The sequence below is a fragment of the Amblyraja radiata genome, chromosome 23 (assembly GCF_010909765.2).
Source record: "Amblyraja radiata isolate CabotCenter1 chromosome 23, sAmbRad1.1.pri, whole genome shotgun sequence".
Taxonomy (NCBI): Eukaryota; Metazoa; Chordata; class Chondrichthyes; order Rajiformes; family Rajidae; genus Amblyraja; species Amblyraja radiata.
In genome coordinates this window covers 16,106,560-16,129,779 of record NC_045978.1, presented here as the reverse complement: position 1 = coordinate 16,129,779, position 23,220 = coordinate 16,106,560, and the positions used below count along the sequence as shown (strand labels likewise).

General features: G+C 40.9%; 1 protein-coding gene across 1 annotated transcript in view; it reads left to right on the top strand.

Annotated features, from left to right (window-relative positions):
* The window catches only part of vstm2l (V-set and transmembrane domain containing 2 like), an 80,125-nt gene extending 57,254 nt beyond the window's left edge, over positions 1 to 22,871 (top strand). The window contains exons 2-4 of the mRNA XM_033041614.1: positions 451 to 620; positions 6,246 to 6,296; positions 21,760 to 22,871. Of these exons, the coding sequence (XP_032897505.1) occupies positions 451 to 620; positions 6,246 to 6,296; positions 21,760 to 22,116 (578 nt within the window). The 3' untranslated portion in view covers positions 22,117 to 22,871. The remainder of the gene's footprint in view (positions 1 to 450; positions 621 to 6,245; positions 6,297 to 21,759) is intronic.
* Positions 22,872 to 23,220: the final 349 nt, after the last annotated feature.

Sequence of the window (23,220 nt, the reverse complement as noted above, 5' to 3'; positions counted from 1 at the left end):
CTAGCCTCTGCCAGTGTTTTGTAACTAGAGAGAAGGATGTCACCAGCCTAGATTCCATACTCATTGCTGAGGTATGTTCTAATATAAATGTAATGTAAGTTTAATTACAGCAAGGTTGTATAGAATCTGAAAATCTTTAATATTTTCTTCATTTTATCATCCTACAAAGAAAAATAAAACAGTGGCACTTACCCACTGTGGGTATTAAGCTTGCTTAAGCATATGTATTGAGGAAAGATGCAAAGCCAGAAATTATGATAGTGGCAAAACACTGTGTGATACTTAATACACAAAGTTAAACCATTTACCTTACCACAATTGAAATTGAGTATCATATGATTGCATTAAATGTCCCTTCTTATTTGCAATGGTGATTTCTGGATTCTTAGCATGTAAAGAATGAAGAGAGAATTTAATAGTCTGCTCACTACATGGCGACTTGCCCCACAGCTCTATTCACTGAGGTCCCCCGTGATGCCACAGCCAGGGCCGGTCAGGATGTGGAGATGGCCTGTGCTTTTCGAGGGAGTGGCTCACCCGCCTACTCATTGGAGATTCAATGGTGGTACATTCGTAACTCCAAGGACTGGACTGACAAACAGGCATGGAACTCCCACCAGGTACGCACAATCTCAGTTATTTATTTAAGTGTGCGTAAAATCAATGGCATTTTTTAAATTGATTGCATGTCTTATGTAAAATATAATGTCCCGAAGTGTATTGTGAGTTATCTTTAACTCTACATTGTACATGCCATTTAAGGAGACGTTGGAATATATAATGTTTGCTCAAAAGTTTCAATATTAAGCAGGGTTTTATAGAAGCAGAATGAGATAGGTGTCGATTTAGGGAATGATATCTGGGGCTTGGACAAAGGAAAAGCTGGCAGTGGTGTGAAGGAATTGAACTTTGCAGATATTAATTTACTTCTTCCTTATGGATGGCAATGTTTCTGCCCTGACCAAACACCTCACCAAAGCATCAACCATATACGGCATCCACTAATGCCTTCTTACACAATAATCCAGTTCCTCCCAAATATCCATTTTGAAGTGATTAAAAATAATGGAACTCAACTGGAATATGGAACTTAAAATAGCCTGGCCATCTGTCTCACAATATTCCACCTCTCCACCAATTCCAATATATGTGGCCAGTGGGGGGCTTTCTGGAGTGCTAGTATGGGTGTTGTGGGCCAAAGGGACTGTTTTCCAGGGGGCTAGTATGGACATTGTGGGCCGAATGGATTCTTGGGCTGGCAGCTCAGTCACTCAGGCCTGGTGGGCTGGTAGCTCAGGCCTGGTGGGCTGGCAGCTCAGTCACTCAGGCCTGGTGGGCTGGCAGCTCAGAAACTGCCAGAAATTCTACCCAAAACAGGTGAGAGACTGTCAGAGAGAAGGGGAGAGGGTGGAGAATCAATTTTAGAAAATTTTAATATTTTTCTGCAGATCACAGCAATGAAGGAGGAAAGTCTATCCTGGCCTGGATCTCACAGGGAGCCAATGAAGGGAGGGAGAAAAATACTGGGGTGAGGTTTAATACTTGCAGGGGGGAATACTTACTGATGGGTCGAAGGGACTCCTCTAGGGCTAGTACAGGCCTGAAAGGCTGAAGGGACACTTAAAAAAAATCTGAGTGAAATCTCAATGAAAGGCACTTTTCCTGGCCTGGCACGGGCCTTTTGGTCCAAAATGCTCCTCCTGGGCTAATACAGGCATTTTGGGCAAAAGGGACTAGTTTCTCTGCTAATAGGGGCCTTGTGAGCCAAAATTAGTGGTTTCAGGCAGGCTAAACAATTCATTTCATTTCATTTCCATTTCCATTTCCATTTTGCATTTCCGTTTCAAGCACAGGGCAGGCCAAACAACTCTTTTCATTTCAATTCCAATTTGCATTGCCGTCTCAAGCACAGGGCAGGCCAAATAACTCATGGCATTGTCATTTCACTTCCATTTTGCATTGCAGTCTCAAGCACAGGGCAGGCCAAACAACTCATGGCATTGTCATTTCACTTCCATTTTGCATTGCAGTCTCAAGCACAGGGCAGGCCAAACAACTCATTGCATTGTCATTAAGGGCTACCAAATCATTTATTGCAAGTACATTGCAGACTCACAGTTCAGTTGATTCACAGCTTAGAATGACAGTCGTGGCATCTCGCTTGCGATCTTGCACAGTGACTGAATCACGTCCAGGCATTCAGTGTTTTATAGTCCTGCCCCCCCCCCCCCAGGAAGGGGCGTTACCTTCATCACGGTGGTTGACAGGCGAGAGGACTAATCAGCTGATCCCAAGGTTTTTTTAACACTCATAACTTTTTTATTTTTCATCAATGGGAAAAATCCTCGGGGCTGCCTCAGTAGAGGAGGACTGAGAGTAACATGGCCAAAAATCACAGCGTTTTTTTCTTAAATCAATATACAGCGCAGACAGGAAGTGGTCAAGATGAGACTTTTAATTATAAAGATAAGATAGAAGGAATAGTTGGGGACGGAGAGGGAGGTAGTGAATCTTGGATCAATTAGATTCAGTAGATTGCAGGAAGTGATCACAGACAGGCAAAGAAGAGATTGAGGCTCAGGGGATATTAATAATTACATTTGATTCAAATGCCATTCAGGAAGTCAGTGTTGAGTTAATGGGCAGAGGTGCTTGTGACTGAGATACATGAACTGTGAAAGGTGCAGGATTGATGGGCCATTTCAGGCTTGAACTTGCTGCCATCCCATTTATTTACTTGCTGTTTAAATTTTATCTACATGGCACATTTCAGAAACAAATCACGGCATCATTTTTTAAAAGACATTACAAAACAGGATTAACAACAGAGAAATTTTAAATTGTTAGGTTCAATTTTAAACATTTGAATATTAATTAAAAGCAGATCAGATAATATCAGATCAGATCAGATTAATCAGATCAAATTCAATATTCATTTGGACCTCAAGGAGAAATCATTTTCTCAGCTCTCTATATTTTCACATAGGTCTAATAAAAACAACTGGCTGTATATCTTGGATATGCTTGCTCATACTCAGCAGAATCCTCAAACTGGGCATGATTAATATTTAATTCCAAGCACCAATGAATCTCACCAATGAACTTTACCATGTAAAGTAGGATTCACAAATGATGGTCAGAATTTAAGCCATTGTTATTTGCCTTGGTTGGAGCTGAGTTTAAAATCTCTTTGAAAAGATCTACACAAGGATCTGCAAGGAAGATGCATCCTGATACAACCAGCACGGAAACAGACCCTTCAGTCTCACTCTGCACGCTGATTAAGCTGCCAAATCTAAGAAAGTCCTAATTGCCTGCATTGGTCCCATATCCCTCTGAACCTTTCCTATTCATGTACCTGTCCAAATGTATGTTAAATGTTGTATAGTACCTGTGTCACCTACCTCCTCCGGCAGTTCATTTCATAAACCCACCTATATGGAAAAAACTGCCCCAAAGATTCCTCTATCTTCCCCTTCTCACCATCCACCTATACCTTCTAGTTCTTAATTCCCCTACCCTGGAAAGAAAAGTGTGCATTCACCCAATATATGCCTGATTTGTGAGGTTTCTATGTGTTTAAATACCCTGGGGGAAAATAGAAGTTGGAGATGTGTGGAGAAAGCTCCACAGTAGCACTTTTGAGGAAAGGGATAGATAGATTAGTAAACAAATATAGCGGAGGAAAACAGCCAGTTTTGTAGTCATCCAGCATGGAAAGGAATTTGGGTGGCCAGAATTTCAGTAAAAATTAGAAAAATGAAATGAGAAGGCAAAGAACGGTTGCAGGGGGAGCCTGAGATGTCTGCTTAGAAGAAATATAAAGAACGTTAAAGTAGAAAGTACACTATGCCACAGTCGTGCTAAGGACATGTACAGAACAGTGATTGTTGATTCATCTATCAGTGTGTTGGACTTCCTCCCAGTGGACAAGTGGAAAAGGTTTTGTGAAGCAGAATACTTATCCCAAGCCTCAAGTGCAAACTATTCACAGTCTCTGGCTTATTTTGAAGTAGCTGGGCTACTATTGGTGAGTTCTGGTCTCCACTGCAGATATGAGGCATCTAAGCATAAAAGCAGAATGCACAGAAAATCAGCAAAACAACTCCCTGGTCAAAGTAGGCTGGGGCTCTGTGGGAAAAAATATGACAGTACTAGCTTCAAAAATGCTTGCTGCAGAGAGCTCCTCATAGATATTAACGTGTTTAAGAAAGAAAGGAAAACTTGTATTAATGATGCAATATACTGTAACCATTCACAGAAACAAAGGACTCCACATGCTGGTTAATACACAGAAGGCACAAAGTCAGCAGGTCAGGCAGTATCGCTGGAGAACATGGATATGTGACGTTTCGGGTCGAGACCCTTCTTTGTTTATTCATCAGCAGTTTATTTTCAGCAGAATTTGTCACTGGATTAAATATACAGGAAATCAGAAATTTCACTGAGCCAAGTTACGCCAGTTTTTCTTTAAATGCTGGAGTAACTCAGTGGGTCAGGCAGCATCTCTGGAGAAAATGGATGGATGACGTTTTGGGTGAAGACCCTTCTTCAGACTGATTGTAGTGGGGAGGAACTGGAAGCAAGAAAGGACTAGGACAATTCAGGGCAAGCAATAGATAGGCCAAATGAAGGCTAGGGACGGTGTGATCCCAAAAGGGATCCATTGTTGTGAACTGTGGAATTGGTTAACCGCCTTTTAATGGAGGAAAGGGGGAGGGGAGTGTTTACAAGTTACCTAAAATGAGAGAATTCAACGTTCATACTGCTACCCAAGCAAAATATGACGTGCTTTTCTTCCATTTTGCGTGGGGTCTCACTCTGGCAATGGAGGAGGTCCAGGACAGAAAGATCAGTGTGGGAGTGGGAAGGGGAATTAAAATGTTTAGCAACCAGGAGATCCAGCAGGGCTTGGTGGACTGAGTGCAAGTGTTCAACAAAACAGCTGCCAAATCTATGCTCGGTCTCGCCGATGTACAGGAGCCTTCATCGGGAACACCGATTACAGTAGATTTCCACAATGTTGTTCCTTGCATCGACTTTTTCAGATTTTCCCAACAGTTTTGATGAACTGTCTCGCTGACATGTTGCGTATTTCCAGGATTCTGTCCTAGCTGTGCTTGTGTTAAAGAGCACATCAGGCTTTTTTTTGTCTGAGATTATTTGCTCAATGTAAATTTGTGGCTTGCGATGTTTAGTTAATGCGGATGTTTAATCTGAGCATTCCATTTAATTGATGACCAGACAAGGGGTGAGATTTTCCTTCGGGTGAGTCACTTCCCACAGAACGAAGGTACTGCACTGCGATAAATGCACTAATCCCTTTAGTTGGTCTTTATACTAATCTCTGACAAAGTGGGCAAGATCTGCTCCCTTAAATGTAAAGTGATTAATATTAATATTATTATGATTGGCTTTAATTAATACACTAGATACATGGAAAGACCTCTACCATGCAGTCTTTTGGGAGTCAGTGATAAACAGCTTAAATCTTTCTGTGGGACACTTTTGACATCTACATTTCTGGATGTGTCACTGCTTGTGGAAAGCAGCAAAAAGGGTTTTGGCCCGAAACGTTGCCTATTTCCTTCGCTCCATAGATGCTGCTGCACCCGCTGAGTTTCTCCAGCATTTTTGTCTACCTTCCATTTTCCAGCATCTGCAGTTCCTTCTTAAACACATTATTTTTTTTATTTAGCATGTGAAGTGTGGAAAAAAGGTCAAAGTATTCTTCCACTATGTAAATAAACTACATCAGTCAACCTAATCAACGCTTTTTATCGTAGACAAAAAGGTGCTGGTAATTAAAAATTAGGCTACATTTATCCACAATTTTCTTCCATCACCACTCCCTTCTGTTTTGGTTTTGTGATCAATCAACTAATAAACTAATAACGGAAAAAAGTATAACATCAAATTAGAATTCTAAAAATGTGAAAATCCAGCATGTACTGTCACACAAAAAGCAGTCAGCCTAACGAGGACTAACTTCAGAGAACTATTATACAGACCAATTAGAGGGCCGAGATTGTTTCTCTTCGATTAACATTAGTGGCTTTTGGTGAAAATTGTATGCAACTTTATGTTTGTTATGTCGGAATATCTGTCTGTCTCTTTTTTTTCTCTCTCACACACTCTCTATCTCTCCTTTCTCTCCCCCCCCCCTCTCTTACTCTCCCTCCCTCTCTTTCTCTGAACTGTAACCTTCAGTGTACATATCATCTCTATTTATTTTATATTAACAGATGAAAGTTCCTGCTCATGAGGAATCCACAAAGGATGCAACAAAAATAAGCGTAAGTTTCAGCAACCAACTATAATTAACGATATCTGTTATTTTATCCTATTACATCTCCAGTTTATACCAATCTACAAAGATTAACCTGCACATTAGGAAGAAAGCAGAACAGTCCAATAAAGGAGTTTCGAATCAATTTCATTTGCACCTATCTGTATTGTGTCAAATGTTCATCTGAGAAACAAGTCTGAAACAATGCATAAACTCTGATTTCCTTTGAGCCCAGGTGAGTTATGAACAACTAATTGGGGTTCTCGAATCCCCATTTAAAGCTGAGGTGTTAAACATCGAAAGAAGAAGCACATTGTAGCATGATTCCTTTAAAAGGGTTTGTGTTGTTCACCGCATTGGGTGGAGGCTGAAATCACATCCCTTGAAAGGAAATACAGGATTGAGACCAGTCCACTTCTGAGTTGGTACCAAGAAGTGCTTAAAATCAATAACTCGATTCAACTGAAAATATCACCTCATAAATGTCAGAACACTGATGGCTATATTACGGTTCTAAAAACGGTTCCCCGTGAAAAGGGAAGCATAAATTCTGATCAGTTCTCGTTTTATCTCACACATGTTCTTCCCCTCATATTCTTCTTTCTCACTTTTTCACTCATTCTCCTTTACTCGCTCACTGTCACTTGCTCACTCTCTCACTCACTTTTGCAGTTTCCTCTCTCTCTTTCTACGCCTAACTCACAGATCCTGGACAGCGGTTGTGGCAGATGCCAATTGTGGTCTTAAAAGTACTCTGTGTCTGTGCTTCCAGTGGGCTGCTGATCCCTCTCCACCCCATGCCCAGAGTGAAACCTCTTCCTAACGAGTAACATCCCTGTACAAAGAAATATGGATGTCTGACACTCATTATCTGTTATCACCGGCAGCTTCCTTCTTCCCTTGGTGGAACGCTGTCAGTTTGGCATTTTGTTAGTTATTGGTGGCACCCTGATTGAAAATTCAAATCTGATCAAACTTGATTCCAACAGGAGATTTGAGCGGAAATTTAGAACAACTGAAAACTCTTAAGACATAATTTATTTTTATCTGCTACGTTCTCAGCTTGTGCTACTTTTAATCTGCCCTGGTCCACATTGTGTATAGTGGGTTCAAGAAGGAACTGCAGATGCTGGAAAATCGAAGGTAGACAAAAGTGCTGGAGAAACTCAGCGGGTGCCGCAGCATCTATGGAGCGAAGAAAATAGGCAACATTTCGGGCCGAAACCCTTCTTCAGACTGTAATGTGGGTCCTGGGTTAGGAAGGAGATGGAGTCTCCTCCACAGAAGATAGACACAAAATGCTGGAGTAACTCAGTGGGTCAGGCAACATCTCTGGAGAAAGGGAATAGGTGCTGTTGTCTCTCTTCGATTAAAGATGAACCATGTGTTGTGTCGGTGCCCTGGAGTAAGTTGCTGTTCTCTCCCAGTGAACGGAGAAATGACCTGCATTCCTCAGACACTCCTCATGATGTCGGCAGAAGCCAGTGAGGGGGGGAAAGTTAACCTCATGCACAACCCGCTGTGCTTGGAGTAATGTGCGGGAAGGAATTTGAAGGATTAGGTGATGTTTCGTGTCGAGACCCTTCTTCAGACTGAGAGTCAGGAGAAAGGAAATGAGAGATATGGAGAGATATAGAATAAACGAATGAAAGATATGCAAAAAAAGTAGCGATGATAAAGGAAATAGGCCATTGTTAGCTGTGGGCGAGGTTAAAACGAGTTAGTCTCCAGAGATATTCAAATCTGATTCACCTCATATTCCGCCTGGGTTGCTTGCGTCCGGTTGGCATAAACATTGAATTCTCCCAATTTTGCTAGCCCTTGCTGTCTCCTCCCCTTCCTTTATCCTCAAGCTGTCTCCTCCCAGCCCCCCGCCCTCGGGCTCCTCCTCCTCCCTTTTTCCTTCCTTCTCCCCCCCACCCCCCATCAGTCTGAAGAAGGGTTTCGGCCCGAAACGTCACCCATTTCCTTCGCTCCATAGATGCTGCTGCACCCGCTGAGTTTCTCCAGCATTTTTGTGTACCTTTAGTCTCCAGAGATGCTGTCTGACCCGCTGAGTTACTCCAGTGTTTTATGCCTGGAGTAATGGCAGCAGGTGGTGGGCCTGTGATGGTATGGTTACCGCAGATTTTAGCAGCTGTGGTAGAGAGTGCAATGGTACATATAACTGTAAATGCAAGAACTAGACCATGCATTCAGGCAAAATCAGTTTTAATCAGAGTGTGGCCATTTATTACCTTTTTGAAGAGGCTTTGATGCCAATAGGGTTTTATGTGTTCACAGCCCTGTGCTCCTCCAGTGTTAGTGAATATTAATCATGCTGCCGTTCTCAGTAGTGGGGGTTTGTCAGAAGCTCGTGATTCTCTGCAGGTAAATGCAGACACTGTCTGCCAAGCCGGCCTTAAAGCACCAGCTCCCCTCTACCTGCTGAGACTCAGTAAAGCCTGTCTGAAATATTCCAGCTGATCGCCTCAGGTACTTACATTGCCGGGAGCTTAATCACACTGCCACAGTGTGAAGCTGTAACTCAGCTCTCCATTGATGTAAAATAATAATATAGCCAGCAGGCCACATATTCCCTTGCCCCACAGAGATCCATTTCAGCATGCATTTATGCTTCATGCTGACTTTTATCCTGATCTCCCGCCCTGGTCTCAGGGAGAACTATTGCTTGTTCCCTATTCACAGTGTGTTCAGGGATAAAGCAGTGACACTAACTTACAGAGACCAGAAGTCTTGCTGAGGCAGGAGTTTAGACGGATGAGGGGAAACCTCATTGAAAATCACCAAATAGTGAAAGGCTTGGATATAGTGGGTGTGGAAAGGACGTTTCCACTAGTGGGATTAGTCGAAGACCAGAGGCCATAGCCTCAGAATCAAAGGATGTTCCTTGAGGAAGGAGATTAGGAGGAATGTATTTCGTCAGCAGGTGGTATTAATAATTACTTAGTCTTTCTGCTCATCTATACTTTTAATGATGGTTCCCTTTATATTACAATGGACTAGAAATTCTGCAGACCATATCGTACAATTCTTTGTGCTATATGGTCCAATTTCTTCAGAACGCCAATTGCAAAGAACAGGGATGAATGTATCCATGGTTGTTGCTCCCCCATGGGCAATAAATCTTGACACATTCCCCGGTCATGACCACTGTCCTTCCACCCTGAAGTATCTGTTCCCAAACACAATCATAACCTCATTCTCTTAAGGAACTTTTCAATCTGCCTGTCCATGTTTTCTGATCATACAGGTTACAACAAGGCAGGCAGCGAGAATCCACTAACCAAATAACTCTGTCCAGTTCTGTGCATTTTTTCCTTCTACAAATACTATCGTACTCCTACTATTATTATAACCACTGGTTCACTCACAGATCCCCAGTTGAGCTGATTGTTACTGTGTACCATTGTTCCTCTGATACCCAGTCTGCACTGAGCTAACAGCCTGGAGTCTGAATGACTAGTTTGGTTGCTTTCAATGTTCTGATGTTTCTACCTTCTGCTCTTTATCCTCACACATTCTAACATATTATCCTTTTGTAAGCAGCTAATGTTTCTTGATGTAACACAGAACAAAACAATTCTAGGTTATTTCCTTGGAGTTTTCACAGCACAGCTGTGCTTTACATTTACTTGAATAGATCACTTTTTGTTTTCCTATTTGACTATTGCAGCCCAAAAGATAACATCATAGTTCCCAACCTCAAACATCTCAATGCAACACCCTCATATTGCCACAACCCAGCCCTCACAGTCCCATTTGCAACTATCACACAATACTTCAACACTACCCCTACAGCTATGAGTACCACCTCTCTCATCATCCAGCCCGACCTGGTTTTCCTCTGTTCCGTTGAAAAGGCAGAGCGATTGAAGGCGTCAGGTGTATTAAATGTAGCAGTCTTGGATGTCCTGTGCAACAATCATCCCTCAAAATAAAAATCAATTGGCCCTGAAGCACCGCTTATTTGATACATTCTTCAGGAACTTGAAAAATTCCTAGCCCAAGTGAACTTTATTAGCGATATAATCAGAAAACGCTGTGAACACTCAGCAGACCATACAGCAAATGTTTCACGTCTAGGACCCTTCATCAGTACATGAACTCTTTCTCTTTCCACAGATGCTGCCTGACTTACTGAGGATGCTTCCAGCATCAGCATTTAAAAAAAAATTGCTGCTTCCTATTATTCTTTCCATAGTGCACCGTCACTCTTACCCATATATAATGATGGTGCTCTGCCAATGGCCATCAATGTAAGCATTATGCTGCTTGACCCTGCATAATTGGTGCCAAAGAAAATTGCCTGTGAACAAATTTCCCAGGATTTGAGTTAAAATTTCCTTTGCTTGCATCATGGACAAGGAGTTTGAGGGTAATCATATTCCCCAAATATTGAAACGCAATGGTAGGATTTGTAGAAAAAGTGATCTACAATTCCTAAAGCGTAAAATAAAAATGAAATCTATATATAACTAAAACTCTCATCTTGTATGTATATATATTTGTATATATATTTGTTTGTATGTTCCCGAAATATAGCCAAAACGGTACACGATAGCACAACAATTTTAGGCCCACCTTACTCACCATTTCCCAGGGATGTGCAATAGCAAGTTTTGTTCGATTTGACAAAGTAATTCCCTTTGAAAACTTTAATTTTCTTTATACCCCTCGGGCCAGCTGTGCTCCCACTTGCCGACTCCATCAGCTGCGCCTGCGCAGTTGGGGGAGGACTGCCGTGCCCGGTATCCGCGCATGTGCAGTTGGGGGAGGGTTGCCGGATCAGCCACCATTTTGAGATTGCCATTTGTACTCGCGTTACAACGGGGATCTCTGGCGTCACAATAGGGACCATCAGCCGCGCCTGGGCAGTTGGGGTGTGCAGTTGGGGGAGGACATCCGGGTGTACATCACTGTCGTCACTAAGCTGGACAATGCAATGTGATCTGCAATACCTTGCTACCCTCTAGTGGGTATTTTTGGAATTGCTTACACAGTGGAGGAATATTAAACATGAAAAGTAAAAGCTGACAATTCTGCCCCTTGACTCAAATCTATATTTCCATAAGATATTTTAACTTGCTCTTTAGGCTTTAGAGATACAACACGGAAACAGGCCCTTCGGCCAACCTAATTCACACCGGCCTGCGATCACCCAGCACACTAACACTTTCCTACACACTAGGAACAATTTACAATGTTGCCAAAGCCAATTAAGCTACAAACTTGTACGTCTTTGGAGTGTGAGAGGAAACCGGAGCACCCAGAGAAAACACACACGGTCACAGGGAGAATGTACAAACTCCATACAAAGCCATAGTCTGGATTGAACCCGGCTCTCTGGCAGTGTAAGGGTGCAACTCTACAACTGCGTCATTTTGCGGCCCTTCCTAAACTATCCCTAAACCCTAATCTACCTGAACTTTTTTCAACTGTAAGGGTGATTGTTGGATTTTGAAATGTCACGTTGAGTGTTAAAATCATGAACTCAGACGGGCAGTTGAAATGCATTTGCTTTGGATGAATCTATTCTGCTTTTGAATCATGACCAAGAATTCCAAATAAAAGGTCATTGGAAAACATCCAAACTAATAGGAACCAATGAGTTTGTGTGATTTTAAAATCAATGGTTCAATGATACACTCATTGGTTCCTAGGTAGACACAAAACGCTGGAGTAACTCAGCGGGACAGGCAGCATCTCTGGAGAGAAGGAATGAAAGACGTTTCGGGTCGAGACCCTTCTTCAGACTGACCCAAAACATCACCCATTCCTTCTCTCCAGAGATGCTGCCTGTCGCGCTCCAGCATTTTGTGTCTACCTTCGATTTAAACCAGCATCTGCAGTTCTTTCCTACACTCATTGGTTCCTAATTGTTTGGAAGAGTGAAATTGCGTACAGTTCAGTAAAAACCTTACTATACATGGGCACAATCATACTTAAGTACAAGAGTATAAAATAATAGATTACACTGAGACAGTTCACAAGAGTCGCCACGTTTCCGGCGCCATCTTGTACCCTTCATGTTTAAATTTGTTAAAAACATGTTGAGTCTTAACTTGGCCATAAAGGTCCATTGTCTTGGCAGGAGCACTGGGTTGGATTTGCAGGGTTGGCCTCACCAGGTGATGTTGTTGATACCCTCGTCTGGCACTCCATGCTGCTGCAAGCTACATCCAATCCACATGCTCGGACACTTGGAGAGGCACCCGATCTAATTAATCCCTATGCTGAGCAGAGTGTGCAAGATGGTGGCCAAGTCAGGCAACTCTCGGCATGTTGATCCCAGAAGTAGATCTGCAATCACTCATTGTCATTACAATCGATCCACCCTTTCAAACCTCTTCTCAGCAACAGCATTTATCTTGAATCGGACTTTACTGGACTTTATCTTGCACTAAATGTTATTCCCTTTATCATGTATCTGTACTCTGTGGATGGCTTGATTGTAATTATGTGTAGTTTTTCCTCTGACAAATCAATCTGGACACATCGACTCGTGGAGGTGGCAACCCTCGCCTCACACAGCCACCGTTCAGCCTTGTGTGCGGGAAGTAGAACCCAGCCAGCGCACGCACACTGCTCCATTCCTCTGCTGCTCCGCCATCACACCGTGCTCCCTTCGACTGCTTAGCCATTAAGAGAAACATATATTCTCTTTGGGGACCCTCTCCGTAGAATAATGCAAACAGCAAAATTAAATCCTTGATATCGTGTTTATAGAAAAAGCTTCAAATTAAGTTTTCACAGGGCATATCTGTCTATTAACAAAATGGTCAAGTAAAGTACACTATAATATATATATTTTATAATTTCAATTTGAGAATATATTGCCCATATATTCAGTGATTGCATATATTCTATTTAATCAATTGAAATGTCAAAGCAAATTATGAAGCTTGTGAACTGCATAATTTATTCATTTGATTCAACAATGGATTTATCTATATTATGCAGCGTTTTCATATAGTAATAATATGAACCATTTGCTGTGCTGCAGTAACATTACTCTGAAATGCATAAGCTAGATTTGGCACATTATTACAGAAAATTGGTGACAGTAAGCATCTGCAGGACACATTTAGAATAACAACATTGACAACATGAATTTACATAGCATCTTGAATGTAGTAAAATGTTCCAAGCTGCTTGTTATCCCAAGCCAAGACGGCAGAAGAATGATCAGAAGTTTGGCCAAAGAGATACTGTAAGTGTTAAAAAGAAAGTAAGGAGATGAGATGGAGAAGTTTAAAGTTTGGTTCCAGATTATTGGGGGTTGTGTGGAGGAAAAACTGCATCTTGCAATTCAATGTTGAGTACACTGTATTTTTAGCTTGGTTCCTTCTCTGTTTGAATTTTGTGCAGGCACTAGGCTGAATCTGCAGCTTTCTGGCACATGCCAAGATACTGCACACCTGAATGCATAGCCCAACCATGAGAGTTGACATATTCAAAGGGCATGCACTGCCCAAAGTTACACCTGCTGCTTGTGCCCATCAGTGCTGGAACAGTAGATGGTAGTACGAACCCGCCAGGGCCCTTTGGAGGAGTTTTCAATTTGAAGTGCCCTCGGAGGATTTAGAGTGGAGATCAAATCAATTGCCTGGCTCTACAACATGTAAATGTTATGTATAAGGGTAAGCACTGGCCTTCATCAATGGCCATTTTTTCGTCAGAGATGCTTCATCAGAACTAGGAAAAGTAAAAGATAACTCTGATTTCAGTATTGGAGAGGTGGAGGATGATGGGTAAAACAAAGGTAATATCTCTGATCAGGGAGACCAAATGAATGAATATGGCATTTAAAATCAGATTTGCTTCTTTGTGTGGGTAATGAGTTGCTAATAACTATGTTGGGGACAGGCCAGCTGACCAGGCTATATGACTAGAAAGATCAAAGATCATAGGTGAATCTCAGACTAGAATGAACAGTTCTGAAACTGATATAAAGGAGGGGTGAACTATCTAAAGGTAGAGAATTTGGTGTTGAGTTCAGAAGGCTGCAATCTGCACTGATAGAAAAGTGAGATGTGTTCTTCAAGCTTGCATTGGGCTATACATTACGGGGCTGGAGGCCTCAGACAGATGGGTCAGAGTGGGAATGGGATGACAAGTTAAAGTGGCTGGCAATGGGAAGCTCGGAGTTGCTGCTGCGAACTTCGTAAAGCGATCACCTAATCTGCATTAGATTTCTCCACTGTAGAGGAAGCCACATTGTGAACACTGAGTGGTGTACACTAGACTGGAAAAAGTGCACGTCAATCGCTGCATTACCTGAAAGGACTGTTTGGGTTCCTGGGTGGTGGGAACGAAAGAAGTGAAAGGACAATTGTTGCATGCCCCGTGGTTGCGTGGGAGGTCCTGATTATTTTTATTGGATTCATAGGTGACCATCTTGCATCCAACCTCGAACTTAAGATTTCCCCACTTGCGGAAATTTCTTCTCTAGATCTCTCCTGTAAGACTTCTTCATAACTTTAGAAAACCTATTTTGATCAGTTCTCGGCTTTTCCATAGAGACTCAGTTTGCTCTGTCTTATAAAAGGAATAACCTCTCAACATACATGTCACATCTATAAACTCTTCATTTGCACTTTCTCCAGTGTCTCTCTGCTCTTTTTTGTACAGTGTGCCAGCAGAAGTGTGATAATGTCCAATGGTTGTGCAGAGTATACAAATGTACCGGTGCAATGATTTGGATGTCTGCAGAACCCAGCTTATTAATTCCCTTCAGATATCCCGAATACTTGTAACTCCATTCTTCATGTACATGAATGATAATAGCTGCAGTGGTTACATTTGCCTCATTCTAAGGCTTTGGGATAAGCTAAACCGTTATTTTGAATGACATGGATACATTTTCCTTTGTGCGGTTTTCAACCTGTGCTAATATTGTCTGATATATGGAGACGTGACAATAAATGCAGTGCTCTAATGCTAATTTAACAACCTGCGTGCACGTCTGAAAACCGATGGCGAACTGAAGTTCAAGCTAATACAAAGATGTGAATAATTGAATGTCTTCAAGAAACAATGTTAATTTTAACACAGAAAACAGAATTATATAACGACAGAAAACCTACTGTGAATTTCTGAACTTTACCTAAACTCAATAGGAATGAAAGGAAACATTTATTTCATTTCAATGGACCGTCTTGCGTTAGTAAAATCACTACAAAGACTCATTCTTGCTTTTCAGCACCTTTTAATTCTCCAACGCATTATGTGCTGAACATCGTGTGTTGCCAGATAATTTAAAAAAAGCACCGTGAAATGAGCTATCTTATTATCAACAGGCAGGGCTCTCAAAATCCCCCATCACTTCACAGCTTCAACAACCTGAAGAGCTTGGATTTAATATCTTTCCAGGCAGAAGCTGAATACAGTGAATTAATTTTATTGGTGGCAGACAATGCGTTTAAATTGATTTAGCTGAGAAGCTAATGAGTTTGGGGTAAGTTCACATTGATCTGTTTACTTGGCTCATTATATATTTTATTACCTCTGAACTGTGGTTTGCCTGCTTGAGGTCAGAGATTTATCAAAATTATGAGGACGCAGGGAACATTTTAAAGATCCGCACATAAACGTCCAGCACAAATCTTATAAAGCAAGGCACCTTGAAGTGACCTTTATGGAACTTAATATAGAGGCATATAAGATTAATGCAGATAAACTGAGGTCCAGGCTTATTTGTAGTAGATTTTTAAACTTTGCAATGTTTTCTGCAAAGCTACATGGGCCCAACTAATTTGACAAGGTGGGTACATGTGCTCGGTATTGGAAGGCTATATGAAAATATAGGGGTGGCACACTGGCGCAGCGGAAGAGCTGCTGCCTTACAGCGCTGACAGCTCCAGAGAACCGGGTTCGATCCTGGCTACGGGTGCTTGTCTGTGCGGAGTTTGTTCGTTCTCACCGAGACCTGCGTGGGTTTTCTCCAAGATCTTTGGTTTCCTCCCACACTCCAAAGATGTACAGGTTTGGAGGTCAATTGGCTTGGTATATATGTTAAAAAATTGTCCCTAGTATATGATTGTTAATGTGCGGGGATCACTGATCGCTGCGGACTCGATGGGCCAAAGGGCCTCTTTTTGCACTGTAGCTCTAAAACTACAATTAAAACTAAACGTGACAATTATGAGATGAAACCACTAGTCAATAGTTCACAAGATACATATTGGGTCCACATCTCTGGAGCTCTGGTGAATGAATTGTTGGTTTAGAAATACTGGAAGAAAGAAGCATTGCTGCCTTAGAGGAATGTTGCATGAGCACAACATTAAATAATGCTGTCTGCGTTTTTAAGAGAGTTGACACCAGTCATTAACATTGTAATCGCATTGGAGAGGGTGCATACGAGAGTCACAAGGATATTGCCTATGATGGAAAGTTTTAGTTAGCAGGAGAGACTGGTTTGATTTGCTTTCTTGGTGTGGAGGAGGCTGTGAGAGGAACTGATAAATGTGTGCAAAATAATAAGTAGATAATAAGAAACATTGCATGTTAAGGACCAGAGAGCATAGGTTTAAGGTGAAAAATAAGAAGTTTAGAATGGATCTAAGGAAGAACTATTTTACCCAGAGGGTAATTGCAATCAATGCTGGAGAAGATGGTAGGGATCGGTACTCACACATGTAAATGGCTGGATGAGCGCTTGAATCACCAAGGCATAATAGGCTAAAGACCAGGTGCTTGTAAATGGCATTAGTACATGTAGATACGGTATTTCCCAGTCAGCATGGAGATGGTGGCTGTAGAGTCTGTTCATGTGCTGAATGACTCTATGATGTGCTTGGTGCAAACATTTCCTATCCCTGGGCAAAGCTATTCTGGTATTGAGCTCGTTCAAATGGCATAAATGTTGTGCAATTATCAAAATTAATCTTTGGGGCAATTTTCAACCATCTTGGCCCAAATAATTTCTGGTCCTATTCATTCATAGAAGAACCAGTTTTTCCTAAAGCTGAAAGCTCCATTGCATTGTGATTTAAATGGTTCATTCTCCAACAGTCATTGTCAGTGTGTTGCTCACCTCTCTTCAATACAAGCCTCGAGGACTACCAAACCAAAGAATGAGCAAGATTTGGTCACATTGTTGAAGAAAGGTGCTTGCAAGAGGCATGTTCTTTGTTTATGGGGCAGGAAGGCACCAGGTTGATCACAAAAGACATGGCTAGTGTACCCTGTGGGAAATGCTTCCTCTACTTGCTCCTGTCAGTCAAAGGAAAGGTTGACGGGGTCTCCTTGAGTGTGAAGTCAGGCTGACCCCCACGGCTCCCCAATGCATCAGTGAATAGTGAGCCGCAAATGATAAGATGGAGTCGAGATCAGGAGCCACGGCCTGCTCATGAGGCTGGGATGCTGTGAGTGATCCTATTTTATACCATTTAGGGCAAAGCAGACTTGGGTTTTTTTGTTTTTGTTTTTTATTTCTTTATTTATTTATTAGAAGTACAATAAGTTACAGTAGTACACACCACATATATCTTATTACATTTGTTGTACCCTTCATTTTTTGAGCTTTAAGAAAGGTAGAAATAAAGGAAGTAAGGAAAGTGAGAAAGAGTCGTGATAGTGCCAGAAAGTGTTGAAAAAAAAGCCCATTAGAAAAAGTTAGAGAAGAAAGTTAAGAAATAGACCATAGAAAAGAGAGAAAGAAAGAGAACCAATTGCTCTATTATAAAAAACCACGCGAAAAGGGATATACCAACCATATTTTTCATCCCCTGTTACCAGATCCTGGCACCATTTATTTTTTAAATTACTGTTGCACCTTATACTTGTAGTAAGTGAATAAATGCAGACCACGTTTTTTGGAAGTGGTCTGCTTTGCATGCAAGGAGGAGTCTCATATCTTCCAGGGGTACAGACTTGGTATTTGAAAGAGATTGTATTTCAGGTTGGAGGAGGTCAGAGCGACGCTGAGGATAAAATTGCAGTTTGCGTGTTGCACTTTTAACGAGCAAGGTTTTGAGGAAATGGAATTAGTGAAAGCTGATTGTGATTACACATGAACTGTAATTCTCATTGGAAATTGAACATTGTGAGTGGAACTGATGTTGATGCCAGTTGATGCAAACACGTCAGAATATAAATGGTAGTGAGAACAAAGATCGCAGCAAAAATGTAGGAACTGAATTTCCCAATGAACACTAAGCACATAAAAGTCAAGTAAGTGAATTTAATCTACTTTTGGGACACTAAAATGTTCCTGTACTTTGCACTAGTGCCAAAATGGCTCTCCTTCAAGTCTGAAGTAGTGTTTGTGCAGTTTACACCCAGAAAAAGTGCAAAAGTGTAAACCGTCTAGTGGCTGACATTGTGCTGTGCACAACTCAGAGAAAGCGGAGAGGCCACACAGAAGCAAAGGTCAAGAGCACACAAGCAAAGCGAACTAATGGGCAAAGGCTATGTGACTTTGATCATGTGGCCTCTTTGATAATAACAACATTCCATTCATATTGATCAGACATCCTACGTGTTGCATTAGCAACTGCACCACCAACAAGGTCTTTGGTGCAGCTTCTATTTTATCTATCAAGGGTTCAAGGAGAGACCCCTTGTTTTCCCCCATCCAAATGCCAAGAAGAGTAGGAGGCTACACTCCCTCACCAAGCAAATCCCAAAACCTCCCTTCTCCTCACTGGGATCAAAGGAACTGACCACCATTGACTAACAACACAACTGGAGCAACCACACAAATATTGTGGTTAGAAGAGCAGAGCAGAGGCTGGGCATCTCGAGGTGAATGGATAGAGAATGATGTATTGGCCTCAATCTTTTCTGTGCCTTTGTCTGGCAGTGACATTTTCTTTATAAGAGAGCTGTAAAATTACATCGTATGAACTTCAACCCATAAATCTTCAATCTACAGTGCCCTCCATATTGTTTGGGACAAAGACTCATCATTTATTTATTTGTCTCTGCACTCCACAATTTGAGATTTGTAATGGAAAAAATCATATATGGTTAAAGTGCACATTGTCAGATTTTATTAAAGGTCATTTTTATACATTTTGGTTTCACCATGTAGAAATTACAGCTGTGTTTATACATAGTCCCCCCATTTCAGGGCACCATAATGTTTGGGACACATGGCTTCATGGGTGTTTGTAATTGCTTAGGTGAGTTTAATTGCCTCCTTAATGCAGGTATAAGAGAGCTCTCAGCACTTAGCCTGGCCTCCAGAAGGAACTGGAAACTTTTATTGCTCTTTATCAACATGAGGGCCAAAGTTGTGCCAATGAAAGTCAAAGAAGCCATTATGAGACTGAGAAACAAGAATAAAACTGTTAGAGACATCAGCCAAACCTTAGGCTTACCAAAATCAACTGTTTGGAACATCATTAAGAAGAAAGAGAGCGCTGGTGAGCTTACTAGTAGTTGACTGACAGGCCAAGGAAGACCTCCACAGCTGATGACAGAATTCTCTCTATAATAAAGAAAAATCCCCAAACACCTGTCTGACAGCTCAGAAACACTCTTCAGGTGTGGATTTGTCAATGACCACTGTAAGCAGATGACTTCATGAACAGAAATATAGAGGCTACACTGCAAAATGCAAACCACAGGTTAGCCGCAAAAATAGATGGCCAGGTTACAGTTTGCCAAGAAGTACTTAAAAGCGTAACCACAGTTCTGGAAAAAGGTGTTGTGGACAGATGAGACGAAGATTAATTTATATCAGAGTGATGGCAAGAGCAAAGTAGAAGGAGGAGAGAAGGAACTGCCCAACATCCAAAGCATACCACCTCATCTGCGAAACACGGTGATGGGGTTGTTATGGCCTGGGCATGTATGGCTGCTGAAGGTACTGGCTCACTTATTTTCATTGATCATACAACTGCTGATGGTAGTAGCAACATGAATTCTGAAGTGTATAGACACATCCTATCTGCTCAAGTTCAAACAAATGCCCCAAATCTCATCGGCCGGCAGTTCAATCTACAGCAAGACAATGATCCCAAACATATTGCTAAAGCAACAAAGGAGTTTTTCAAAGCTAAGAAATGGTCAATTCTTGAGTGGCCAAGTCAATCGCCCGATCTGAACCCAATTGAGCATGTATTTTATAAGCCGAAGAAAAAAACAAGCAGAAGCTAAAGATGGCTACAATACAGGCCTGGCAAGACATCACCAGAGAAGACACTCAGCAACTGGTGATGTCCATGAATCGCAAACTTCATGCAATCATTGCATGTAAAGGATATGCAACCATATACTAAACATGACTACTTTCATTTATATGACATTGCTGTGTCCCAAACAAATGGTGCCCTGTAATGGGGGGACTTTGTATAATCACTGCTGTAATTTCTACATGGTGAAACCAAAATGTATAAAAATGGTCTTTATTAAAATCTGAAGATGTGCACTTTAACCACATGTGATTTTTTTTTCTATTACAAATCTCAAATTGTGGAATACAGAGGCAAATAAATAAATGATGTGTCTTCGTCCCAAACATTATGGAAGGCACTCTCTGTTTAGAGCTTGTTATCAATTTTAATGGAGGTATTTCCCCATTTAACGTTGCTGTGGTAGTGAGGTTCATGTCCTCTTGGGTAGAAAATCCTTTGAAATTTGATTTCTTGGTGCCATCTTACATAGTCTGTCTTTAGTTTCATTCTGTCCATTGTGGAAATATTACAGCTGCATCTGTTGCCACATAACAATTCAGAACCTTTTAGAACCTTAGTTCGGCCACCATCAGCTTTTTATGATAAATTAATTCCATTCAGACACTGCACAATTAATTATCATGCGAATATGTTGTGTGAATATTAATCACAACACCATTTCACCATCCAGGCTGTAAAGAGTTTGACCTGCTGAATACTACCCATGCAATAGTTCCCGCACAGTCTGGTTCACTTTTACATGTTTCTCAGAATAGTGATTAGATATTACATAAAGAAAGTTCTTCTTACATGAGTACATTGCCATTCCAGGAACCTACCTGGCCATATTTGAAGACGTTTAGAAAATACTTTGTCTTAAATAGTTTATTTTAATTGTTTGTTGAGCAAATATCATTATGTAACTGAACAATGTTGCACAGACATATACAAATAGAGTAGAAACAAGGAACTGTAGATGCTGGTTTATACCAATAACAGACACAACGTGCTGGAGTAACTCAGTGAATCTCTGGAAAAAAAGGATGGGTGATGTTTTGGGTAAGGACCCTTCTTCAGACTCAAAATATAAGAAAGTCACTTGGGATGCTGGTTCTTGGAAACTGTCTTACAGGGAATCCATTAATATGCAATTCCATTTGGAATCAAATCTAAAGTAATTAATTAATTTATTTGAATCAAATTTGAATATTTAATTGTATGCTATATTACCAAAGAAGGTTAGTAGGATCAAGTCTTAAATGGATGATACTTTATTTCTCATTAGATTGTTTTTTATAAACCTATTTTTAAAGCATTGTTTGTTTTTTCCATTCCCTGTAGGCTGTGAAGGTGGTTGGAAGCAATATCTCTCACAAGCTACGGTTATCCAATATAAAGATTACAGATGAAGGCACTTATGAATGCCGAGTGACTGATTACAGTGAGGGCAAACCCAGGCATCACAAAGCCAAAGCCTACCTGAAAGTCAAACATGAGATGCCATCACATGGAGCCTCCGCGCACATGCAGGATACCAAGGTTCGAGGAATCGAAGGGACTCACACAAATCATATTGCTAAATCCTCGTCCTATTCCACCAGCCCTCAAACAGTCCGGGCTATAAAGGAAGGAGGGCTGGAGAATGACTGTGAACAGAACGATCAGTCTCTTGATAGTGATCGTATCCACTGTGCTTAGCTGAATAAGCATTTGAGGGAAGTCAAGTGTTTGTAAATTGTATAGAAGGAGTGCATGACCACCTTCATTGTGGGAATATTCTGGCAAAATAAAATCTCCAAAACTGTAGTTAAAGTTGAAACCCCATGTTGAAATAATTTCCTTATTTGATATGTCTAAGATTATTGGAAGTAAATTATTGATTTCATTACATCCGAGCGGATGTTAATATGTGCTAAGTATCCTATATAGAAACATTTATCTACCTAATAGTTCAATAGAGACAAACTCAGATCAACTTTTCTTCTGGGCTTTTCCAAGCAGTTCAGAATAATGTTAAGAAATCTTTTATTTTCAAATTGCCATAGAACAGTTATTCAACATTAGAAGCCTTTATTTCAGAATCTCTCATCATTTAGCAATTGAAACCCTATTTTACTCAACAAACCAAGAACTATTCCATCTTCTAACAAGACAAAAACATTATCACAACTCATGAATATCAACCATTGCCTATCAATTCTAGTCCGTGCATTAAGAACGTCCAACTCATTCTTTTTGCAAGAACTTACTATCAATAAGGACTATCCCAAGTATGTCTTGATTTTAAATGTTTAACATCAGTATACAGTGTCCCAAAAAATTATTTTAATTAGATCTAAAATATCCAGCTTAACTGAGTCTTAAATTCCCCAATAAATTTTCTTGTTCTTCCTCATGTCAATCCACTGTATTTAATAACCTGAGTTGGATGATCAGCCATGATCATATTGAATGGCGGTGCAGGCTCGAAGGGCCGAATGGCCTACTCCTGCACCTATTTTCTATGTTTCTAATCTGAAGCTTTTTCCATTAATAGTCTTTATTAATTACATAAAAAATCCCTGCTCCAATCTATTTCAGAAATACGTCATTTTAACTTCAGCCTACAATCCCCCAACTATTCCATTTCAATCTTGTCCCATATTTCTTCTGAATTCTGAACAATAAATAAAATATCTGTGATCCCATGTAATCACACAGGATCACTTCAGCTCAAATCTTGAACAAAATACAATGCGCTGGAGAAAATCAGTGGGTCAGGCAGCATCTGTGGAAGGAATGGGCTGGTGGCTTTTCCAGGTT